Below are 21,168 nucleotides of genomic sequence, written 5' to 3'. Positions count from 1 at the left end.
AATATTTCCAATTTAAACAATTGGAAATTGGACATTGCAAAGACCATGGAGATACACACCTAGAATCTCCAGCGTTTGGGAGGCTAAGGTAGGAGGATCTCAAGCAAGAGGCAACCCTGGCCTACATAGTGAGTTACAGGTTAGTTTGCACAATATAACAAGGCCTCCCCCCAAAGAGAAAAAAGAACCCCGTATTTGAGAGGTAGAAGTAGGAGGATCAGATGCTCCAAGCCAGCCTGACCTTCCTGAGAGATCCCCACACACACAAAAGATGAAAAAGATAACTCACACCTCTCACCGCACAGGTCATCCTTCATTAGAAACCAAACTTGAAACTTTGAATTTATACAACTATTCTGCTTTTATTTTCAGTACAGTATTCAAGAAATTGCATGAGGCACTCCACACTATTATTTAAAAAAAAAAAAAAGAGGAGACTTTGTAGAGGAGGTGCATTCCTGGAATCCCAACACTCAGAAGGTGAAGGCAGGAAGATCAAGGAGTTTGGCCAGCCTTGGACACATGGTAAATGTGAGACCAGCCTGTGCTACATTAGACCCTGTCTCAAGAAGGTGCACAAAAGGGGCTTTGCCAATGATTTTGTTGGCCTGCAGGCTAACGTTATAAACATCACTTGCATAGATCAGGTGAGCCAAAATAGGCTTCGATGTTCTCTGGGAATCATTCCATTTTTGGCTTATGTTATTTTCAACTTACAGTGGGTTTATTGGGACACGACTAATGCTTAACTACATGAGTTTTACTTCAAAGGTAAATTTGGTTCCTCTCAAAATAAGTGTACAGATCCCCAAACATCCAGTATCAGGCTATGGCAGAGACAAGACTCTACGAAGGGAAATAGCACCTTTCAGTATTTGACTTTTTTTTTTAAAAGCAGGCACATAGTTCTACAATCAGAGAAATATATTTTTAAAAAATATAAGAAACATCACTGACTCACTAGCTGCATGACCTGGGATTATAACAACAATACTCCAAGCTGGCCTCTGGCTGGTGGGGGCACCTGGGCCCCAGCACATAGAGGAGTCCAGTGGCAGAACCACCTTACAAGAAGGCCTCCTCAGAATGACTTCCTGGGGTGCAGAAGTAACTAGACCCCATTGGACAGAGGCCAGAGCAGACCACTTAATGCCAAATTCCACTCAGGCCTGCTCTCAGTTCCAGCAAAATTCCAAAGTATATTGTTGTTATTGTTATTATTTTGCAATTACGTGACATTTTTTAAATGCCTGGAGTGTTTTTTCAGCCATTTTCATTAGCTCCATCTCACTTGTGCTGAAGAGGCAGATCAGCATTTGACTTGCTACAAAGTAATCTGGCCAAGGTTCAGAAAGGTCAGCCTAACTACCTGGGTCACACAGCAACAATGTGACTGGTGTAAGACCAGAAGATATCAGGCCTAACCAGGTCATCCTGCTGGACTGCGGAGGTTATCTGACTTCTCAACCCCTGCTGGGCTCTTCTTTGGCTTTAAGAAGGTGTTCAAGGCCAGAGCAGAAGGAGAAAGAAAGCAAGGGAGGGGGGAGGAAGAAGAGAGGGAGGAGAAAGAGGGAAAGGAGGGAAGCCAGAAGCAGGTACAAGAGACTAAGGCAAAGGGAATGGATACCTGGGGGAGCACAGGACCTGGAGAATGGTGTTTAAGGGCCCCAAAGGAGAGCCAGTCTGCTCTGTCAGCTCTCTCCCTAACCTCTGGGTCAGGGCCAGCGTCCAAGGAGCCTCAGTCCTCAGTGAGGGTGGAGACCCCCCACACAGCCTGCTTTTAGATTCATCCTCTGGGGTGGGGAGGGGCTGGGAAAACACCAGGGTTCCCAAATGCCTCTCTGACCAGTAGGAAGCCCTGAACCTGTGTTAGTCGAGAATCTCAGCCCCCAACCTCAGTAAAACAGCCCAACTCCCACTGTCCTGCAGAGGGACACAAATGCGAGCTGAAACTCATAAACTGAGTTAAGTCCTCTCCTTAAAAAAAAAGAAAAGAAAAGAAAAGAAAAAAGGAAAAAAATCTTCTGTTGAATGCTAACCTCAAAAGGTGATTATATCTGAAAATGGGGTCGTTTTTATGAGGTCTGTGGTGGCCTTAATTCACTCTGACTGGCATCCTTGTGGGGAAAGGAGATTAAGGCATAGCTGTGCAGAGGAAAATCTCATACGAACACAGGAAGATGCAGTCTGCAAGCTAAAGACAGAGGTTTCTTGCTCTTCCTCTCTGACTTCCAGCCTCCGGACATAGAGCAGGGGACGTGGACTGTTGAAGCCCCTGGCTGTGGTGTTTCCTGTGAAGACCCAGCCTCCATCCCAACAGCCCACAAAGAAGATGCCTGCACAGAGAGACAACAGCCACTGCCACCTACCCCCCCTGGCCTAGAGACAATTTGTGCAATTTCCCTAAAGTGGCTCTAGCCAATGCCCTTTAAAAGTCTCACACTAACACCTAAGGACACAGCATGAGAGTGCCTTTCCCCGTGTCATCCTCACAGACAGTCCATCAACAGTCTCTGTGTGTCTTAATCACTAAATGCTAATGGAGTCTGGTCTGTGGGTTAGAGCTCTATCGTTCTAAGGAACCAGGGTAAGAGCTGAAGGACTAAGCTGCAGAGGCTGTGAGCATGGGCCAGTTCTCCCCACCTGGACACAGTTGATCATCTGCTTGTTCTAGTGACACAGGGCCTCCCTCCTATCTGGTTTTTTTACCCACACATGTTCAATTCAGTTTTGCTTCACACCGGAGTGGTCTCTGATGTGAACTGTTCTGGGAGGTTCTACATGTTTCTTCATGTCCTCTGGCCCAAAGTCAGTCCCCAAGTTTCAGAAAACACCCTCCTGTATTGGATAAGAGGGGAAGAAGAGGAAAGAAAATACAACACAAAACAAAAGCACAAGAAACAAAAGGGAGAGAGTCGGCTGCCCCTTCTGCAGAATCTTCCTAGAGGAGACAATTCATTTGGAGTGAACTGCTTCCTTTGTGCAGGGATTCAAGGAACATGCTGGTTGGGTTGGTCATAGATGTAAAGCCCAGCCTTTTCCTTTGATTCAAATATTTAAATTCTCAAATATATATTCTGTGACAATTGAATGGCAGCTGACCTCACTTATTTTCACAGAAAAAAAATTCAGAAGGCATGGGCCGCAGTTAATCTAGGCCCCTGTCTGCTCACAGGGGCATAGTCAGTCCCGGGTGGGGGACATAATCCTTTTATTCAGACATTTGGCTTAAAAGAATAACAAGGGGGAAAATCTGGGTTGTAATTACATTGCATGGAAAACAGAAAGATCTGTGTGTGTGTGTGTGTGTGTGTGTTTCTGTGTGTCTGTCTCTGTCTGTCTATCCATCTCTCTCTCTCCTCTCCCCTCTCTTCTCTCTCTCCCCCTCTCCTTCCTCACTTGCTCACTTGCACTTTTCCATAGGAGGCTCATAGCCAGAGGCTATTTTCTTGGTAAAGGAATCATGAGTGTTTTCCTTGCTATTGTACCCACTCTGCCACTCCAACTTCCGGGAAAAGCTGTCTCACACGGGCTCTTTCATTCATTCACCATGTCACTCATTCCCTCACTCCAGGCAAAGGCTTATTGTGTACCAGGCTAACCAAGCCCCCATGCTAGACAAGTTTAACCAGTCTCTATCAACACAGCTCCCTACTAAAAGCCCCCTTAGGGGTAAGAGAAAGGGACTCTAAGCTCCCAATAGGATAGCCTCAAAGTCCCGATAGATGCCATAAATCTTAAGGAGCCTCTGGAACACCTGAGTCTACAGTGAAGGGGAAGGAAGGGCCCTACCCTGGGCCAGCCAAGCAAGATTCTGGCACAGAAAGTGGCCAAATCCTACTCCCAGAGCCGGAGTCCCAGAGGACCCTGGCCCAGTCCATCATCAGTCTGGGCCTTTAATGTTTAAAGATCTCTCCCCTCGTTTCAAAAACTCCCTGACACAGTTTTCTGTGATGCGTGGGCTGTCGGGACATCTGTCTTCTATACCTAATAAAGTCGCCGGGACTCAGAATGAACTCCGCATGGCTTTGAATCCGGGCTCACATATGGTTGGTAATTAGCTGGCTATCTCTTGGCGTTAAATGATTTTTTTTTTCTCGCCCGGTTCGCATCCATAATAGACATGAACAGAGTTGCGATTGTTCGCTGTTGCGGGACGTTCTGCGCCTGAATGAGCGGGGGGCTGCTGCGTCGACGCGGATTTGACATATGGTTGCGCGGAGTCCAGAAGAATGGGCCCCTGTGTGTTCGACCCGGACGCGGCGGCGCTGGCCGTGCCAGCCCGGCTGAGACCCGGGTGCCCGACGGCGAAGGAGGAGCAGGGCGCCGCAGCCGAGGGCGCACCGTCGGGACGCAGGGTCCCCGTAGTACAGCCGAGCCAGGCAGCACGCAGTGTGGGACACTGGGAGTGCAGGGCTGCTGTTCAGGGAAGGGGGTGTGCGTGCGAGCATGGTGCAATGGGTGGAGGCGGGTGGGTGCACGGAGGCATTGGTTGGATGGGTGGGTGCGTAGAAGGATGGAAGGACAGACGGATGGATAGATAGAAGAACGGGTGGACTGCTGCAAGAATAGAAGGATGGATGGACGGATCCCGGGCTCCTGCACCGCCCCGGGCCGGCCGTGGCGCCCGTGCAGGCCTCGAGGCGCGGCGGGGGAGGCTCTACGGCTGCCGCAGCCCCATTGTGAGGCGCGCGAGACAATGAGCGTCCCGAGGAGGCACCTGCTCGCCTGAAAGGCCCATAAATCGCCGCCGGGTCCAGCTGCCTTCCCTCCCCTCCCCGAGGACCGGCGGGCCGAAAGCGGCCGCTGCCGGGAGGGGGAGGCTCGGTCGTCGGTCCCGGCAGAGGGACCAGGGCCACCGTGGTGCGCGCCTGCCCTTGTGCCTCGGCGCAGCTGCCTGCCCTCCTACACACACACACACACACACACACACACACACACACACACACACACAACTGAGCTGCCGAGGCCTATCCCTGGCTCTGCCCAGGGGTGGCCTCTGGCAGCAGCCCCACCTCCTGCAGGAGACTTCTGACCCACTAGAATTGGGGTGTACCTAGGTAGCTCAGAAACAAATCCTTGAGTTTTGAACCCCAAGTTATTACAGATTCTAACACCCATAGTGTTGGGAGCTTGAAAAAAGTGGGGAAAAAATCTACTCTCTCTGCCCTCCAGATTCCTGCCCACTTCAATTAGCTAAACTAGGGCCCAACCCCACTTATATTAGCTACTTACTGGGGCAGGAAACAGGCTGAAGCTTTGCCCTGCCGGTCTGGGTCCACTTCCAGCCAGCTTCCCGTTGTCCGTTGAACGGGGACTTGGAGCAGGCTCAGAATGAGTTCAAAGCTTCCCGGGAAGTTTTCTATGCAAATAGCACCAACTTCCCCTCACAGTAAGAAAAGCCAGCCCAGAGTTGTGGTCCCGGCTGCGCAGGGGAGGGGTCTAGTCTTTTCTAATATACACACCCTTCAGAGCACCCTTTGGGAGGGTGAGGGCTTTGACCACTGAATCGTCCAGATTGGGCTGGGAAGAACTTTAAGGAGTTATTTGGACTGGCCATGTATCTGTCTCCCTGTTAGCAATGGTCACAGAACTGAGGTGGACAGGAAATGGCAAGTGCTACCTGGAAAGCCCTGGCATTCTAAGGCTTCCCCAGTCAGAGACTCGTCTCTAAGCAGGACAACTGCAGGAGAAGACTCCTAGAAGGGCAGGGGTGACCATAAAACCCTTTTATTGTTTGGTTTGTTTGTTTGGGTTGGTTTTGCCCTTTTTTGAAGCAGGGTCTCTCTCTGTAGCCTAAGCTGGCCTGGAGCTCAGGGAAATCAACCTGTCTCTGCCTCTGAATACTCAGATCATTAGCATAAGCCTCCCCACCGCAAAACTGGATTTCACTCTACTCCAGGTTGACCTGGAACTCATTATGTAGCCCAGGATGGCCTCCAACTCTTGACAGTCTTCCAGTTTTAGCCTCCTACGTGCTATGATTATAAGCATTCACCTCCATGCCTTCCTAGAAGAGCCACATTTAAATGGCTAACAATCCGTGGCACAAGGAACAAGAGGGACCCAACCTAAGCAGAGGGAGGCTGTGGCCCCTGGCTGTATCCAAGGCCAGCCACCATCCTCCCTCAACAGAAGCACCCTTTCTGTTGGACACTCCATCTCTGTTCAACGGAGAGCAGGACTTGGCAGCCCTACTCCCTCTGGACTCTTCAGGCATTGGCACATACCTACCAGGACTTCCTTCCAGGAAAAGGCAATGTGTTCAGTCCCCAGGTCCTTGCCAGCACCAGCCCTAAGCTGGCTGCCTGTGTGCACCCCACTGAATGGCCACATAGGCCACATCCTAGAGGAGTTGGCATAGCTGAGCAGGGCCACAGCAGGCCTCTTGATGAGACAGGGTGTATGCATAACAACCCCCCCAAGGGTGTCTAAGATTGAGATGTGACTATTTCTGGCATTCTGGTACTATCTCTATCCTTCCCGCATGCCCTAATAAAATGCCAGCATTCCTCCCCCATCCTTGCCTCCCTCACATATTAGAAGAATTTTTTCCATTTCCTTTGATGTCTTTTATAAGTTGCATCTCATTTCCTGCTTGGGCATTTCTAACCTCCTGTGACTGCAACTCAGGACACTTGCTGTGGCTGCCTGGTGGCTGTGTGGCTGGTCTCCTTGACACCCCACCCAGTGGCCAGTTTAAGAGGGTTCAATCTTCTGTGTGTAGTGGCATCCACCTCCTCCTCCTTTCTTCAGGTGGCTCCCTAAGAGGGATGGTCCTGTCCATGATGAAGGCAGCCTACTCACTATAAGACCCTGTGCCTCCCCTCAGGTCTCTGACTATCTGAATATTCATTTTTCCAATGCTGTTCCACTTCCGAGGGCCACTTCTGTCCATTTTGCCATCTCACACAAGCTGATCTGGGCAGAGGAGCTGACATCCTCAGCATCCTAGGAGTCCAGCTTGGGTGGTGCTCAAAGCCTTCAAGGGGTGGAGCCAGGCAGGGTGGTGGGGAGATGCCTGCTCAAGCCTGGCTCCACCAACCCTAGAACACAACTAGAAAGGTGAAAAAACTGTGAACTAAGCAACTGAGAGAAAACATGACAAATCAACCATGTGATGGGATTCAACTTCCTCCCCTCTCTTTATTCCCTGTTTCCTTCTCTTCCTTTCTAGAAAAAATTATTCTATTTCTATTTAGGGTGGGGGTGCACCAAGGCCTGCATGTGTGGAAGCCAGAAGACAGCTTGCAGAAATCAGTTCCCTGCTTTTACTATGTGGGGCCCCAGGGGACTCATGTGGTCAAGATTGGCAATAAGTGCCTGTATCCAAGGAGCTCTCATTTCTTCCCCCTCCCCCAGCCTCCTCCTCCTCTTGTCTTCTTTTTTTTTTTTTTTTTTTTTTTTTTTTGGTGCCAGGGATAGACCCAGGGACTAGTATGTGCTAAGTAAGCGCTCTACCACTGAGCATATCTCCACTTCCCTTCTCTTCCCCTGCCCCAAGTTCTTCACTTCACCCTTCCTCCTCCCGCACTTATGCACAGAGCCCTGGGCTCAAAGCAAAGCATCCTCAAAACCAATGTGAGTATCTAAGGGCAGATCCTGAACTGAGTGATATAATACAGGAATGCAAAAAAGCAAAGCCCAAATTCCCTGACCCTTGGGTTACCATAAACCAAAAGAAAAGGGTCTGTGAGAGCAATAATATGAATGGAAAGACAGAGGATACAGACCTCTAGCAAGGGACCAGGAAATGGGCACTGCCTGTTGTAACCTCTAGCCAAGCCCCTGCCCATCTCACCATATATCACAACTCCCCACACAGCGGTATCTAATGGCCTCTAGGCCATCAGGAGCATCTAGTCCTCATGAACTGTGACTTTATTTTCTTTTTAAGTGGTACTGGGGCTTGAACCTAGGGCCTTGCACATGCTAGGTGAATGCTCTACCACTAAGCTGTTTCCCCAGTTATCCTGTACAATGTGACAAAACACCTGACACTGTGTTGTTTATGCAAAGCTGAAAGGTATTTCTGACATCTTAGAGGCTGCAAATCCATTAAAAGGCTCCTGTAATTTTGTGACTGTCATGGGCTGCTCTCTGCTTCCAAGATGGTGGCTACTACAAGGGAAATGAGGGTGTTTGAGGCTTTCATGATGGAGTCACCTCTCCTAAGCCTTGACACTCAACATTGTCACGCAGGCCTCCTGGACTCTGAGGCACCTTCACAGACAGCCCTGGATGTCAGGCATCTTCACCTTGACATCTCAGGTCTACATTCATTATATCTTTAAGGTTAAGGCCTTGTCATCCAAACCTTGGGCTTTGGTCCAATACTGAAGGAGAAATATTGGGGCCAAAAGATAAAGCCCCATGATAACCATGAGGCCATCAACATGAAAGGCCCCCAAAGCTTAGGAAACATGGCTGGGATTCTCTTCTACTTGGACAGACCAAGGAGCGTCTCCCAGGCCTCACATAAGCCAAGGCGTGGGATGGGATTGATATCATAGAAGCCTTGGGGTCTGGACAGGTGGGAGCCTCTTGGGAGACTAAGTGAAAACCAGAGTAAGCTTAAAACACCCTGCGGACACTGACTTTGAACTCTCCATCATATTTCTTCATCAGAAAGGGTGAACCAAGCAAGGCCCACAGAGGGAAACAATCTTCTTGCCTGCCTTCCTCATGACCAGGAAACCAGAGCTGATAGAGAGGCAAGGGGAGTCCAAGGCACAGAACAAGAAGAGCCCAGCATGGCCACAGGCCCCTGCTGCCCAGAGCCAGCTGGATCCACCATAGTCAGTGTGAGCTGGATAACTATCTACAAACCCAACTCACATGGATACTGAACAGGGAACTTAGCATGCTCTAAGCACCCAAACATGAACCAACCATCTCAACCCAAGGCCCTGCCCCCAGCCCCCAGGACCACAGGTGTGCCCCTAAGGCAGCTCCCTGGGAAAATAAAATGGGTAGTTTCAAGGGAAAGAATAAAGTTATTTTCTTTCAAATGTTATTTGTTTGTTTATTTATGTATTTATTTATTTATTTGTAGAGAGGGTCTTGTGTATGCCAGCCTGGCCTTGAACTCACTATGTAATTGAGGGTGACATTGAATTCCTGATCCTCATGCCTCTACCTCTTGACCTGTGTCACCATGTTTAGCTCAGTAAAGATGATTTCTAACTACATACAAACCTGTATGGTCACTGGGCAGTGGTGGCACACGCCTTTAATCCCAGCACTCAGGAGGCAGAGGCAGGCGGATCTCTGAGAGTTCAAGACCAGCCTGATCTTCAAAGAGAATTCCAGGACAGGCTCCAAAGCTACAGAGAGACCCTGTCTCGAAAAACCAAAAAAAAAAAATTCCTTATGGTCCCAAAGCACAGTTCTTGGTGGCTAAGGACCCAGTCTGGTTTTCAGCTGATGAAATCCTTCAACCATTAGTGTCTCCACATGTTACTCCCTTTTTAGTTCCTATTGGTCATCAAAAATTGGATCAATGACTCAGAAGCTCAACAGAGTAGGAACATAGAGACCAGACAGGGCTCTAAGGTAACTATACATGGGATACCCACCTCCAGTGGGGAACCACCATAAGGGAATGGTAGTACTGAGTACAAAATTACCCAGCATCTCCTAAGACTTGCCCAGAGAGTGGTCAACCACAGGCACCTTACAGTGCTAGGCAAGCGTCACTGATGATGGCTCCTGGATGGGCATTGCTGATGAAGGCTCCTTGAAAGTGAAGGATTCCATTGCAGGGCAAAGCCAGTTGGGTGCACAAAGCCAGTTGGGTGCACAAACCCAGTGAGCATATTCAGGAATCAGAGCCTGAGATTAGTTTATCACACTGCAGAGAAAACAAAAAGGAGTTGGAAACAGAAGCTTAGATAAGTAAAATGTAACCACTGTTGAGAGGCACAGGGAGGTTACTGTTAGTTTGTTATTATATTACTTATTGCTACTCTGTTTTCAAACTTCCCTAAGAAACTTTCAGGAAACCTATTACAAGTTGCTGAGTAAATTCAACATCAGATACAAAGTTAACAAAAAAAAGATACATTAGGACCTAGATGATTTTGAAGCCTATCATGACAACATCAGTTCCATGCCTGGGACTACACAGTGGAAAGAGAGGCCTGATTCCCCTAAATTGTCCTCTGACCTCCATACACACATACCTGTTCCTATACACACATACACCTGTGCTCACGCATGCGCGCGCGCACACACACACAAATAAATAAATACAAGGCCCAAGAGATTCAAGGCTCGTTGGATAAAGGTGACTGCGGCTAAACATGATGACCTGAATCCAATTGTCCAGACCCATGTGTTAGAAAGAACCAACTCTTGCAAGTTGTCCTCTGACTTCTACATGTGCACACACACACACAAATTAAATTTAATAAAATAAATGCAAAATCAAATTTAAAAACAGAAATTAGATGTGTGTGTGCAAATATATACAAGGGCTATGTGATAAGGCCCATGCCCATATGTATTATGTATACACATGTACACACAACACAGGAACAAAGTCAGAAAGGGCTGCTAGTGGGGGTCTTGGATAAGTGTTTCGGAAGTGCTGTTTCAGTGACTCCAGGCTACCATGTCCTTGCTTCTGCTTCTATGAACATCTTCCTGATGTGTCATGCAGAAAGCCATCTGGGCATTTCAAACAAAAGAAGACTTCTTTTTTCTTATATGACAGAGAGTCTCATGTAACCCAGGCTGCCCTTAAACTTGCTGTGTATCAAAGATGACTTTCAACTTCTGATCCTCCTGTACCCCCTCTGAGAGTTAGGATCCCAGGCATACATCATCACACCCTGTTGACATGGCACTAGGGATATAGTCCAGGGCTTCCTGTATGCTGGGCAAGCACACAACTGTCTGAGCAGCATCCCCAGCCCCAAGAAGTTTGTTTTTTATAATCACAACTTATTTTTTTTATTTCTCTATGGATCCAGGATTGGCATTCATTAAAGGCTGTGCATATTTAACATATTACATGAGTTCTCTATTTACTCACTGCTGACTCTTACTGCTTTCTAAATTTGATATATTTTTATTTTTTCTTTTTCATGTGTGGTGTGTATATGTGTGTACACATGTGTGATATACATGTACATGCACATATACATATGATGTACATGAGTGTGTTTTCACATGTATATGGCATGTATGTATTTCAGATGTGTGGATGCACATGTGTGTACATGTGAACACAGACACCTGAAGTTGACTTTGAGAGTCTTTGATTATTTGTCTCCATCTTATTCACTGAGGCAGTGTCTCTCAGTTGAACCCAGAGCTCAATGATGTTGCTAATTTACCTAGCTGCTTGCTCCAGGGACTCCCTGTCTCTGCCTTCTAAGCACTGGGGCTAGAGGCAGGCCATCATGCCCACCTGGCATTTACATAGACTCTGAGGATCTGAAGTTCTCCTGTCAATGCTTATGTGACAAATGCATTAACCACTGAACCATTCTAGCCCTAATTTATGTTTTTGAAAATTTCATGCATGTGTATATTTTTATCATATCCTCTGCATTGCCTTCTAGTCCCTCCCCCATGCTGAACTCATTAAGACATATTCGATAATTATTCTTGTTTACTGCTGAGTATTTTTGCTCAAGTGGAAAAAAGTATTTGCTTGTGTTTGAAAGGCAGATGACAATTACTCCCTGAAGTGAACCCCACTAATAGCTGCTCTGGTTATGATGACTGCAGATTCTTTGTCCCTCTTGCCACTGAGGAGCAGACTCTGCCTCCTGTTTCTTAAATTTGGAGATCTCTGTGTTGAGAATCACATGCAGCAGAGGCGACAAGGTGCCACTTCTAGGGCCAAGTCTGAAAGGTGGGTTAACTTCTGCCTGGGTCTCCCCAGATGCTAACTAGCACCTGGCCTCTGGCATCCATATAGTGAGGAAGTACAGACTGGCCTGAGGATGAGACTAAGTGCAAGGAACAGGGGACCTGCTGGCAGCTCCTTCCTGGATGAGACAGGGGATAAGCTGTGTTGGATGCTAATCTCAACTTCTGGCACACACCCCTCACCGCTGCCCTACAAAGTGCAGTGACATTACTCTCCCAGCCCTCCCCAGACTCACAGTTTATAACCACGGGCATTGTCTTCAACCACACAATACTGAAGCATTCTTGATTTGGCAAAAGACTTGGGACAGGTGTCAGCTGTGGAAGAGAAGATGCCAATTGCCATCTGTACCTGACTCCATGCCATTTTTGGTGATGTGTGGTGGAGATACAGCTATGGTTGGAGCTGGACAGCATAGGAATTGCAGAAACCACATGGACTGAGAAGAAACATCATTCCCAGAGCTTCTAAGGGCAGTAAAGATCAAAGCATTTCTTCCCAAGTCCATAAGGCTTGCTGAGTGAGGCCACTTCCCCTTTGTACTCCAGGGCTTATCTGCATCACATCCCAAGATACTCAGTATCTCTACAGCTGGATTTGGTAATGTTGGGAACTGTCTCTGATTCTCAAAAATCTGTGAGTCAATTCTAGACACATTCACATGTGTATTAGTTTGTATTCTATTACTACAGAAAATTGTATGAAACTGAGTACTTTATAAAATGAAAAGTTAGCTTAGCTCACATTCTGAAGCTTCTAGTGAGACTTTCATGGCTGGTACATGGGAGAGGATGAAAATCACATCACAAAATGGGAAGCCAAAGACTGAGGATGCCACCATCTTTTCCAAGGGTATACCCCCAGTTTACTAAAGACCTCCAAATAACTCCCCCACCAGTTCATACCAACATCCTGGGGACAGAGCTTCCCTCTCACGAGCCATCAGGGAATATACTCAGAATGACACTGTACAAAACATAGCAGCAAGTCTCCAGAATGACACTGTACAAAACATAGCAGCAAGTCTCCAGAATGACAAAACAGTGCCAGCAGGTGCCTACTGTCCTTCCTGCATATGGTGAGTTGGGAAGTGTATCTGTCAACTTGGTTTTCACTATGCTACCTAACAAACACACTCTCAGTGGCTGACAGAAAGCAAGGAACATTTCTCACTCTCTATGACAGCCAGACTTGTGAGCATGGCTGAACTCTGCTCTGCCTTCTGTGAAGGAGCAGCCAGATTCAGATTTTGCCAGTCCTAAGGCAGAGACAAAATGGCAGAACATTGGACCATGCAAGCTCATTTCAGAAGCAACATACAATAAACATACTTCACTAGGCAGCACTAGTCACGTTTGCAGGTCTGCTAGAACGCATGAGGCAGACTCTCCTGTAAGGAAGGGCAACTAACAACTCAGCAATAACACAAGTGACCTCACAGCTGGATAGAGATTGGCCACAGCTCTAGTTCTTCATCCTGGGCCAGGTAAAGAAGCCGATGAACTGAGATAAAGCCGAGACCATCAGTGTCAATTTTTAATTGTGCTGCTCTGTTCTGGTTGTGCACAAATTGGAAGAAGAGTTTCTGTCCTTCCTACCTTCCTTTTTTTTCCTTTTGAGATAGGGTTCCCACTTGCAACTCAGACTGACCTGGAACTCTCCAAGCACCAGCCATGAGCCACATACAACTTACTTTTTTGTTTTTTATATTTATTTGCTTATTGAGACAGATTTCATGTGACTCAGGCTACTCTCTGTCCTCAAACTCACTATATAACTGAGGATGAACTTGAACTTCTGGTCCTCCTGCCTGTACATCCTGAGTGCACAACTGCACCCAGTTTATGCAGGGCTGGGGATCAAACCCAGGGCTTCATAAATGACAAGCAAGCTCTCTAACAGTTAGGTCACATTGCCAGCCCAGATTCTCTTTCTTTTCTTAATTGTAATGTGTGTGTGTGTGTGTGTGTGTGTGTGTGTGTGTGTAGTATAACTTGTAGGAGCTGGTTTTTGCTTTCTACCGTGTAGATCCTAGGGATCAAATCCAGGCTATCAGTCTTAGCATCGGGTGCCTTGCTGAGTCATTTTCTCAGCCTGGTTTCTGTTCTCTGATTCACCTGAGTTGGTGGTAGATGTGGTGCAAAGAGGAGAAGCCCTGTCAATAAGTCATCAACAGGAACTCCTTCATTGCTGTTGAGATCACAACACTCACTGTGGCCCCTCTGGGAGGTTTGGTGGTTTCTCTCAAAACCAAACAGGCTCCTCCCATAGGACATACCAGCTGAGCTCCTTGATGTTTGCCCAAGTGAACTGAAAACTTGAATCAACACAGATGTTTTCAGGGACTTGAGTCAAACTTACCCAAACTGAAAGTAGCCATGATGCCCTTCGGTGGGCGATGGGATAAACTACTGTAGAGCATCATATAGCTACTATAATTGTGTGCTAAAAAGAAAGGGAAGCCATGGAAAAGCCATGGGAAACCTTGAATGCATGTAGCCAGTCTTAAAAGACTGCACAGGTCATTCTGAAAAGGCAAAACTATGGCGACCAAAAAGATCAGGGTTGCTGGGGGTGGAGGCAGAGGGCAGATGGATTTCACTCTTCCATACTTTAATAGTGAACACAGGACATCACACGTTTGTATAAACCCATAGACAGGACAACCCACCAAAAGTAAGCCTGAGTGTAAATTGTGAACTTTCATTAATAACAATGTGTCAGAAACAAACATAAAAAGCAGAAGCCCAAATCAGTGCTGTTGACCCTGGGGACCAGCCAGGCTATGCGCTGGCCAGGTCTCTCCTGTGTGGAACCAGCAGTGGTACTGGGCAAGCTAGCTTGCCTCTCAAAGCCTCACTCCATACATCTGTGACATGGATGCTCATACCTCACCACAGGGCTGTTGAGACAATGAACATGCTCTGAGGCTCTCATGGCCTGTCCAAAAATGAGAAATCAGAGTGGTGATGGCCTGAATTGCAACTTATATCTCAAAGCAGGAACCTTGATCTTTTCCCCTTCCGTCATTCTGACAACCTGCTCCCACCCCACCCTTCACATCAACTCTAGAAACCTTGGACCTTCCGGCTAAATACAACTCAAAGCAGTTCCTCCAGCCATGCTAGCCCCCTATTCCGGGCATACCCTAGGGCCTCAGGGCCTAGGCACAGAGAGTTTCCTCTGCTGGTCCCACTGATCTTGTGTAGTCAGCATGCGCTGGCTGCTAGGAACCCTTCTGGGCCCTGTCTTAAGTATAGCTTGGGTGTTGCTCAGCTGTCTCTCAGTGTGCTGCGGTTCACTGGGTTTATCTTCAACTCCCACACAGAGGGCCTCAGGAGCCTGGAACTACAGCTTTATTCTTCCTGTGTTTTCTGACATCTCTCATTCCTTTGGAATATGAGCCACCCAGTCTCTATAGCACAGCACCCTCCATCTGCCCTGCCTTCTTGCTGACTCTCCTGCTCTCTGCCGGTAGTGGCTTCCTTTACTCTCATTCCTCACTGTCTTGCACAAAATCGAACCTGCACCCTGTAGATCAGGCTCAGGAGACCAGGGAAGAAGTCCCATCAGTCCCACCCCAAAGTGCACACTTACCCTTAATAACATATGGTGGTAGCCCGAGTCCCACCTAGGCACCAGGCAGCCCCTGAGAGCCTGACAGCCCACTTGGTCTCCTCTTCCTCCTCCTCCTCTTCTCCAACACACTCGCCCTTTTTCCCTTTTCTCCATCATGGTCCAGGCTGTTCTGTTGAGGGGTTCTGGATCACCCCTATTAGAGACTCACCCACCCTTCCCAGGGTGACCTCCCCACCCACCATCATGTATCATTACCACTTGGGTGGTTAGCACAACAGACCTACCAACTGCCCTTCCGTCTAGGCACAGGACAGGACAGTACCACCAAATATCCTGCAGGCCCAGGGCAGCAGCCATAGGACATCAGATATTTCCTAGCTCAAATAGAGAAACTTGCTCCCAAGGTCAAGAGGGCCTAGTTGGGACCACATGGGCTCAAAGTCGCACATGTGACCTTGCTTCCTGGGACAGGCATCTTCCGGTTTCTTCGATAGACCCTGCCGTACCCAAGAAATGACGGTGGCATTGATTTCTGGGTTCCCACACAGCCCTGGATACTTTTGAAGAAGCCCCCCACAAAGTGTCATAGAATGTGGGGTTGCAGGTGGGCCTAGGGTTAGTGTTTGTAAGAATCATAGCAGGGAACAGAGGTCTGGCCAACCTACGCACGGAGGCCTCTCTGCACTGTGTGCACTTCGTATAGTTCCTTTACGCCCTTGAGGCCCCAAGGCTACCTGCCATGCTTCTGGACTGGTATTCTCCTAATGGTGAGGACCTAACCCATGCCTCTGCTGCCCCGCACTTCAGGTACCATGGCCACCCTCAAGTCATGGAGAAAGGTGCTGCTCTAGCACACAGGCGAATGCTGGGAGTTTTCCCCACCCCCAGGAACACATAGGAGCCTGCAAGCAGCTTTCCTTGCTGAAGTCTAACAAGCTGAAGAGACTGGCAGGCAACAGGACCTACCCTCTCAGTGAGGTCTGCCCTGTCAGTGGGGTGGGGGCACTTCTCGGAGCCTGACCACAGCTGGAATACCGCTAAGGTATTCAGGAAAGGTTATGTTAATTATACACACCCCCGCATCTCTAAAATCTTGTTCAAGCCTTTACAGCCTGACACCATCCGTGACTTCTCTCTCTACCCAAGGAGCTTCTCAAGAACTTCATGGGCCTATCTGTTTTATGTCACCTTTTCCTTTAAAAGTCATCACTTTCATAGGTATATAGACCAGGTGTAAAGAACCCTTCCTTTTTTTTTTTTTTTTTTTTTTGACTAAAAGGGGTCTCTTGGGAACCAGTGGGCTGTTGGGAAACAGGGCTTGGGATGTAAGAGGCATCGATTTGAATTCTTCCACAGAAGCTGGGTCACGACCCATCCTCACCCCACCCCACCCTGTGTTCTCCTTTAGAGTTTGTTCATCGCCTCCTCCCCACTCCCTACCAAGCCATCATGCTGTCCACTCTTAGGCATGCTCGGCCTTATGGACCTAGGGACCCTGGAGCTTTCAGGACTCCACTGTGTTCAGCACATGGAGAACTTCCATGGGTACATGTGAGCTGTGTATGTTGTACTAAGTCCTGCAAGTCCCCATCAGGGCCTGGCTGGAGTTAGGAGAAAAGGGGAGCATCTGTTGTGGGCAGATACTTGTTTCCCAAACCTCTGAGTAGCAGGTCAGTAGGCCCAGTGAAAGCCACCCCACACACACTTTGCAAGTGGCCAACACCCTGTCAAGTGGTAACAGCCCCCACCCACCATGTTCAGTTGCCCCAGCTCTGGGACTACAAAGGTGTAAAAGAACAAACAGACTGGAAGTGTAATTTTTGTTGGGCCTCTTTATTTAGAACCTGGCGGACGAGGAGCCCTGGGCAGTTGGTATGGGCAGCACAGGAACCATTTCGACAGTCTGGTCACCAAGTTTAAGAGCAATCTAATAAAGCAGGGGGAGACTGCAAGCTAACCAGAGATGACTGTGTGAGGGCTTTTATAAGCATCAACCATTCCCCTAGAGTCTAATGTAAAAGTAGACTTACATTTGTGGGTAATCTGAAGCTGGTGATTTCTAGTGCCTTTGGTAATAATCAATAACCCAGCAGTTGCGTGGCAGAGAGAGCCACGCATGGATAAATACAAATATTAAGTTAGCATAATTTTTTAACTTTTTGTACAAATATACATGTTTTTTTTCCTTTTATCATCTTTTTCCTTCTACAGTTTCTAGTTTCTCTCTCTTTTTTTTTTGCACTGAGAGCGAGTAGAGATTAAACATTTTACATAAATGATTTAAAGCTTTACACCTTGGGACCAGCGTACTCCTTGCACATGGTACAGAGTGTTCTCAATACATTGCACAGTTTTCAGATTTCCACAAAACCGTGGGCTGCTTTTGCGCAGCCATCTGCGATTCCTGCTACATGAACGAAAGGTCCCAGCCGAAGCCCAGAGTTCTTCCATCGTCCGCTGCCCAGATGCCCAGCAAGTTCTCTCTGGCCTTTAGGCTCTATACTGCGGGGAAAGGGACTCAGGTAAGCACGCACGGCAGGAACCCCCCGGGGGCGGCCCCTCCGTGACCCCCGAGGGGCGCCGGACTCACCTAACTCATCGCAGACGCTTGCGCGGGGTCTGCTCCACCGCGCCCACCCCAGGAGCCACGTTAGGAGAGGGACACCCCGCAGGGACGTCGTTCGACGCCTTGTTCTCCTGCGCAGATCTCTTGCGCTTGGCGAAGAAGTCTGCGGGGCGATAGCGCGCGCCGGTCAGGGCGGGGCCGGCCCGGAGACCCGCGAGGGGGCCTGCGGAGTGTGCAGGGCGCGGGACTGGGGTGGGGGCGCCATCCCCGCCCGCGCCGAGGTCCGCGGCGGGTCAGCTTTGTTTACGTCGCCGCGCAATGTGCTGTGTAAGCATTTCCCCTTGTCCCGCGGCCAAGCCCCCCGGGGCTGCCGCCGCACTTAACCCCCTCCGTGCCACACACACGGCGCCCTAAGGGGCTCCCGCAGCCCGAGCCAAAGACCGCGATCCGAGTGGGTCGCGGCCAGGCTCGCCCTCCCACTGCACTCTCGGGAGCCTTGGGGATGCACCCCCACCAGTAGGAGAGGGGTGCAGGCGCAACCGCGCCCTAAGCGCCGCGGGCCCTTTAATGCCACGGGAGGAGGCGGGGACCGGGCGAGGCCCCCGAGGGCGAGGGAGAGCCCGGCCGGCCGGACAAAGCGAGGCCGGGCCGGGGCGGGGCCGTGCGGGGCTCACCGGAGATGAGAGGCCCCGACAGCTTCTTGATCGCACCGTTCGCAGTGGCCGCAGCAGTCCCGACCGCGGGACGTCCCGGAATCCCCGAGAGAGGCTGCTCCTTCAACTCCTGGCCCCGCTGCTCCTGGTTCACATCCTGCTCCTCGACTGGCTCTGCGCCCTGCTCCTCCGCAGCCTCCTCGTCCTGCTCCTCGACCGGCTCCGCGCCCTGCTCCTCGATCGGCTCCACGACCGCATCCGCGCCCTGCTCAGAGCCCTGCTCAGAGCCCGGCTCAGCGCCCAACTCAGCACCCGGCTCAGCACCCTGCTCCTCGCCCTGCTCAGGGACCTGCTCAGGGACCTGCTCAGGGACCTGTTCCTCGCCGTCCTGAGGTGCCACGTCCGGGTTCGCGTCCGGGATCAGGTCCGGAGTCGGGTCCGAGGTCGCGTCCGGGGTCACGTCCGGAATCGGGTCTGAGGTTGGATCTGAGGCCGGGGCCGGGGTCGCGGGTGGGGTGGGCTCCGCGACCACGGCCGAGGCTGGGGCGCTGGGCGGCTGCTCAGGCTCCTCCTCTAGGCCGTCGGGGGCCTCGCCAGCCGGCGGCCCAGGACGCGGGATGACAGCCACGGCCACCGGGGGAGGCCGGGGCCCCAGCACCAGGCGACAGCGCCCCACCTGCACCGTCTCGCGGTAGAAGGCGGGCACAGACTCGCTGTCCACCTCCATCCACTGCAGACGACCAGGGCCTCGGAGAGGCACATCCTGCTGGAAGTTGAAGTCCCAGCGGTTCTGGTCCTCGGCATTCAGCTCCGCCAGGCGCATCCGCAGCTCGCGGCCCAGCTCCTCGTGGTCCACAGGCCCGAAGAGGCTGCGGCAGGCGCTGCTGCGCGCTATCACAGGGAAGGTGTCGCTGGAAGCCAAGCGTTCCATCGCTGTTCTGCTGCGGAGGTACACGTCGGACATGCCCATGGTCGAAGGCTGTGCAAACGCGGGCGGCGAGAAAGAAGGGAGCGGGAGGAGAAGGAAGAGGGGAGAGGAGGAGGGCGGAGGCTGGGCGTGGGCGAGACCCCTTGCACAGCCCGCGTCCGCCTCTGCCTAGGGACGCAGCGGCTACCTGGCTGATTGATGGTGGACGGCTCCTGCGTCTCGATCGCTTGTCCTGTCCAGCCTGGGCCGCGCCCCCTCGGAGCTTGCCTGTCTGTTCGCTTGCTCTCAGTCGGGCCTAGCCGGCACCCCTCGAGCACAGCGCACTCGGCCTGTGGAACGCCCAGCCCGCGGCGCCCCTTTATACGCGCTGGCCCCACCCCCGCGCGCGCGGGCCTCCTCGAAATTAGCATAATGTAGTATTTTCAGTTTCAACAACACCGCGGCGATTGGCCGGCGCACCCCGCCCCTCCCACAGAGGCCCGGCCCCCTAGATTCGCTCATTGGCCACGCGCACACACCCCCGGGGCCGGGCGGGGCCGGCGACGGGCGTGCGCTGATTGGCGGCCGCGCGGTGAGCGGGCTGCGCGGGACAGGGGGCGGGGCTCGAGTTAAAGAGCTCTGCGGGCGGTAACGTGACACCGCTACGCCCCTCCCCCTCGCCCCATCCTCCCCCCCCCGTCCCTCCCCCGCGGGCTCCTTTGTCTGCAGGCGGGGGCTTGCACAGCCGCGACGCGCGCGCCCCCTCGGACCCTGGAACTGGGCACTGCCCCTTGGCGATGCTGGCGTCGGTGCAAGTCCTTCGGTCCCCGCAGTCTGTATTCTCACTAGGGCTGCGCCAGCTGATAGGACTTTAACCCACCATTACCAGCTGGATCCTGACCCTGGCAGGACCATGGCAGGAGCCACCCTCTGCACCCAGGCCTGCGTCCCTGCTTCGAGACATCTGCACACCTGCTAGCCCTAAGAGCTTCTATCAAGAAGATAGAAACAGGGGTCAGCTCCATTCTTTTCCAGAGGGACAATATTGTGCAGATCTTGAGGGTCTTAACCAGGGTCTGTAACCTGATGTATGGGCCCACCTATCCAGATGAGATACCTACCCATCCTGACCTTTACCTACATCACGACACTGATAGATGCCCAGGACCTCAGGTTTGGGTCAAGCCATATCCAACCTCCAGTTCCGCTTGCCTTGGTTGACTGGAAGTAGTTGTGTTGGAAAAGAGGGAAAGACCCACCCTCTCCTTCACAGCTTTGCCTCTTGGTGGGGCTCTGGATACTCACACAAACACACCCCAACTGAGGCTGGCACCCCCGTAGCCAAAAGGAGTCCATTATTTAGGGCAGGGAGTCCAGAAGGTGACTCCGGCATGTGGCAGGAGCATGCCTCCTCCCCTGCCATGGGGAACCAGGAGTTCTGGACATATTTTAAAGGTCCTGCAGAGATGCCTCTGAGATTCGGAGAGAGAATCGTGTTTTCAGTGGTTAGGTAGTTCGGAACAACCAGGAAGGCAAGTCGTTGATAACAAGTCTTCAAACCCTGAAGCCAGGTGCCAGA

At 50.8% G+C, this 21,168-nt stretch overlaps 1 protein-coding gene across 5 annotated transcripts; it reads right to left on the bottom strand.

The window, feature by feature from the left end:
- Nucleotides 1-17,277: 17,277 nt before the first annotated feature.
- Nucleotides 17,278-19,954, bottom strand: Cdkn1c (cyclin dependent kinase inhibitor 1C). Of its 5 annotated transcripts, none has more exons than XM_013122095.3 (4): nt 19,798-19,954; nt 18,704-19,623; nt 18,054-18,192; nt 17,278-17,965 (listed from the first exon to the last, which is right to left on the bottom strand). In XM_013122095.3, the coding sequence occupies exons 2-3, from the start codon at nt 19,611-19,613 to the stop codon at nt 18,059-18,061; spliced, it is 1,044 nt and encodes a 347-aa protein (XP_012977549.1). In that variant the 5' UTR covers nt 19,614-19,623; nt 19,798-19,954; the 3' UTR covers nt 17,278-17,965; nt 18,054-18,058. The 5 variants fall into 5 exon arrangements, with proteins under 5 accessions (XP_012977549.1, XP_012977454.1, XP_021083113.1 ...); XM_013122000.3 differs by having other exon boundaries at nt 17,278-17,960; nt 18,704-19,661; nt 19,798-19,951; XM_021227454.2 differs by having other exon boundaries at nt 18,704-19,620; nt 19,798-19,950.
- Between the last annotated feature and the right edge of the window lie 1,214 nt (nt 19,955-21,168).

This window comes from Mesocricetus auratus, unplaced genomic scaffold (genome assembly GCF_017639785.1).
Source record: "Mesocricetus auratus isolate SY011 unplaced genomic scaffold, BCM_Maur_2.0 Super-Scaffold_4256, whole genome shotgun sequence".
NCBI classification, from domain to species: Eukaryota; Metazoa; Chordata; class Mammalia; order Rodentia; family Cricetidae; genus Mesocricetus; species Mesocricetus auratus.
Note: the sequence above shows the minus strand (reverse complement) of the source record. Positions and strands in the feature narration are given on the sequence as shown.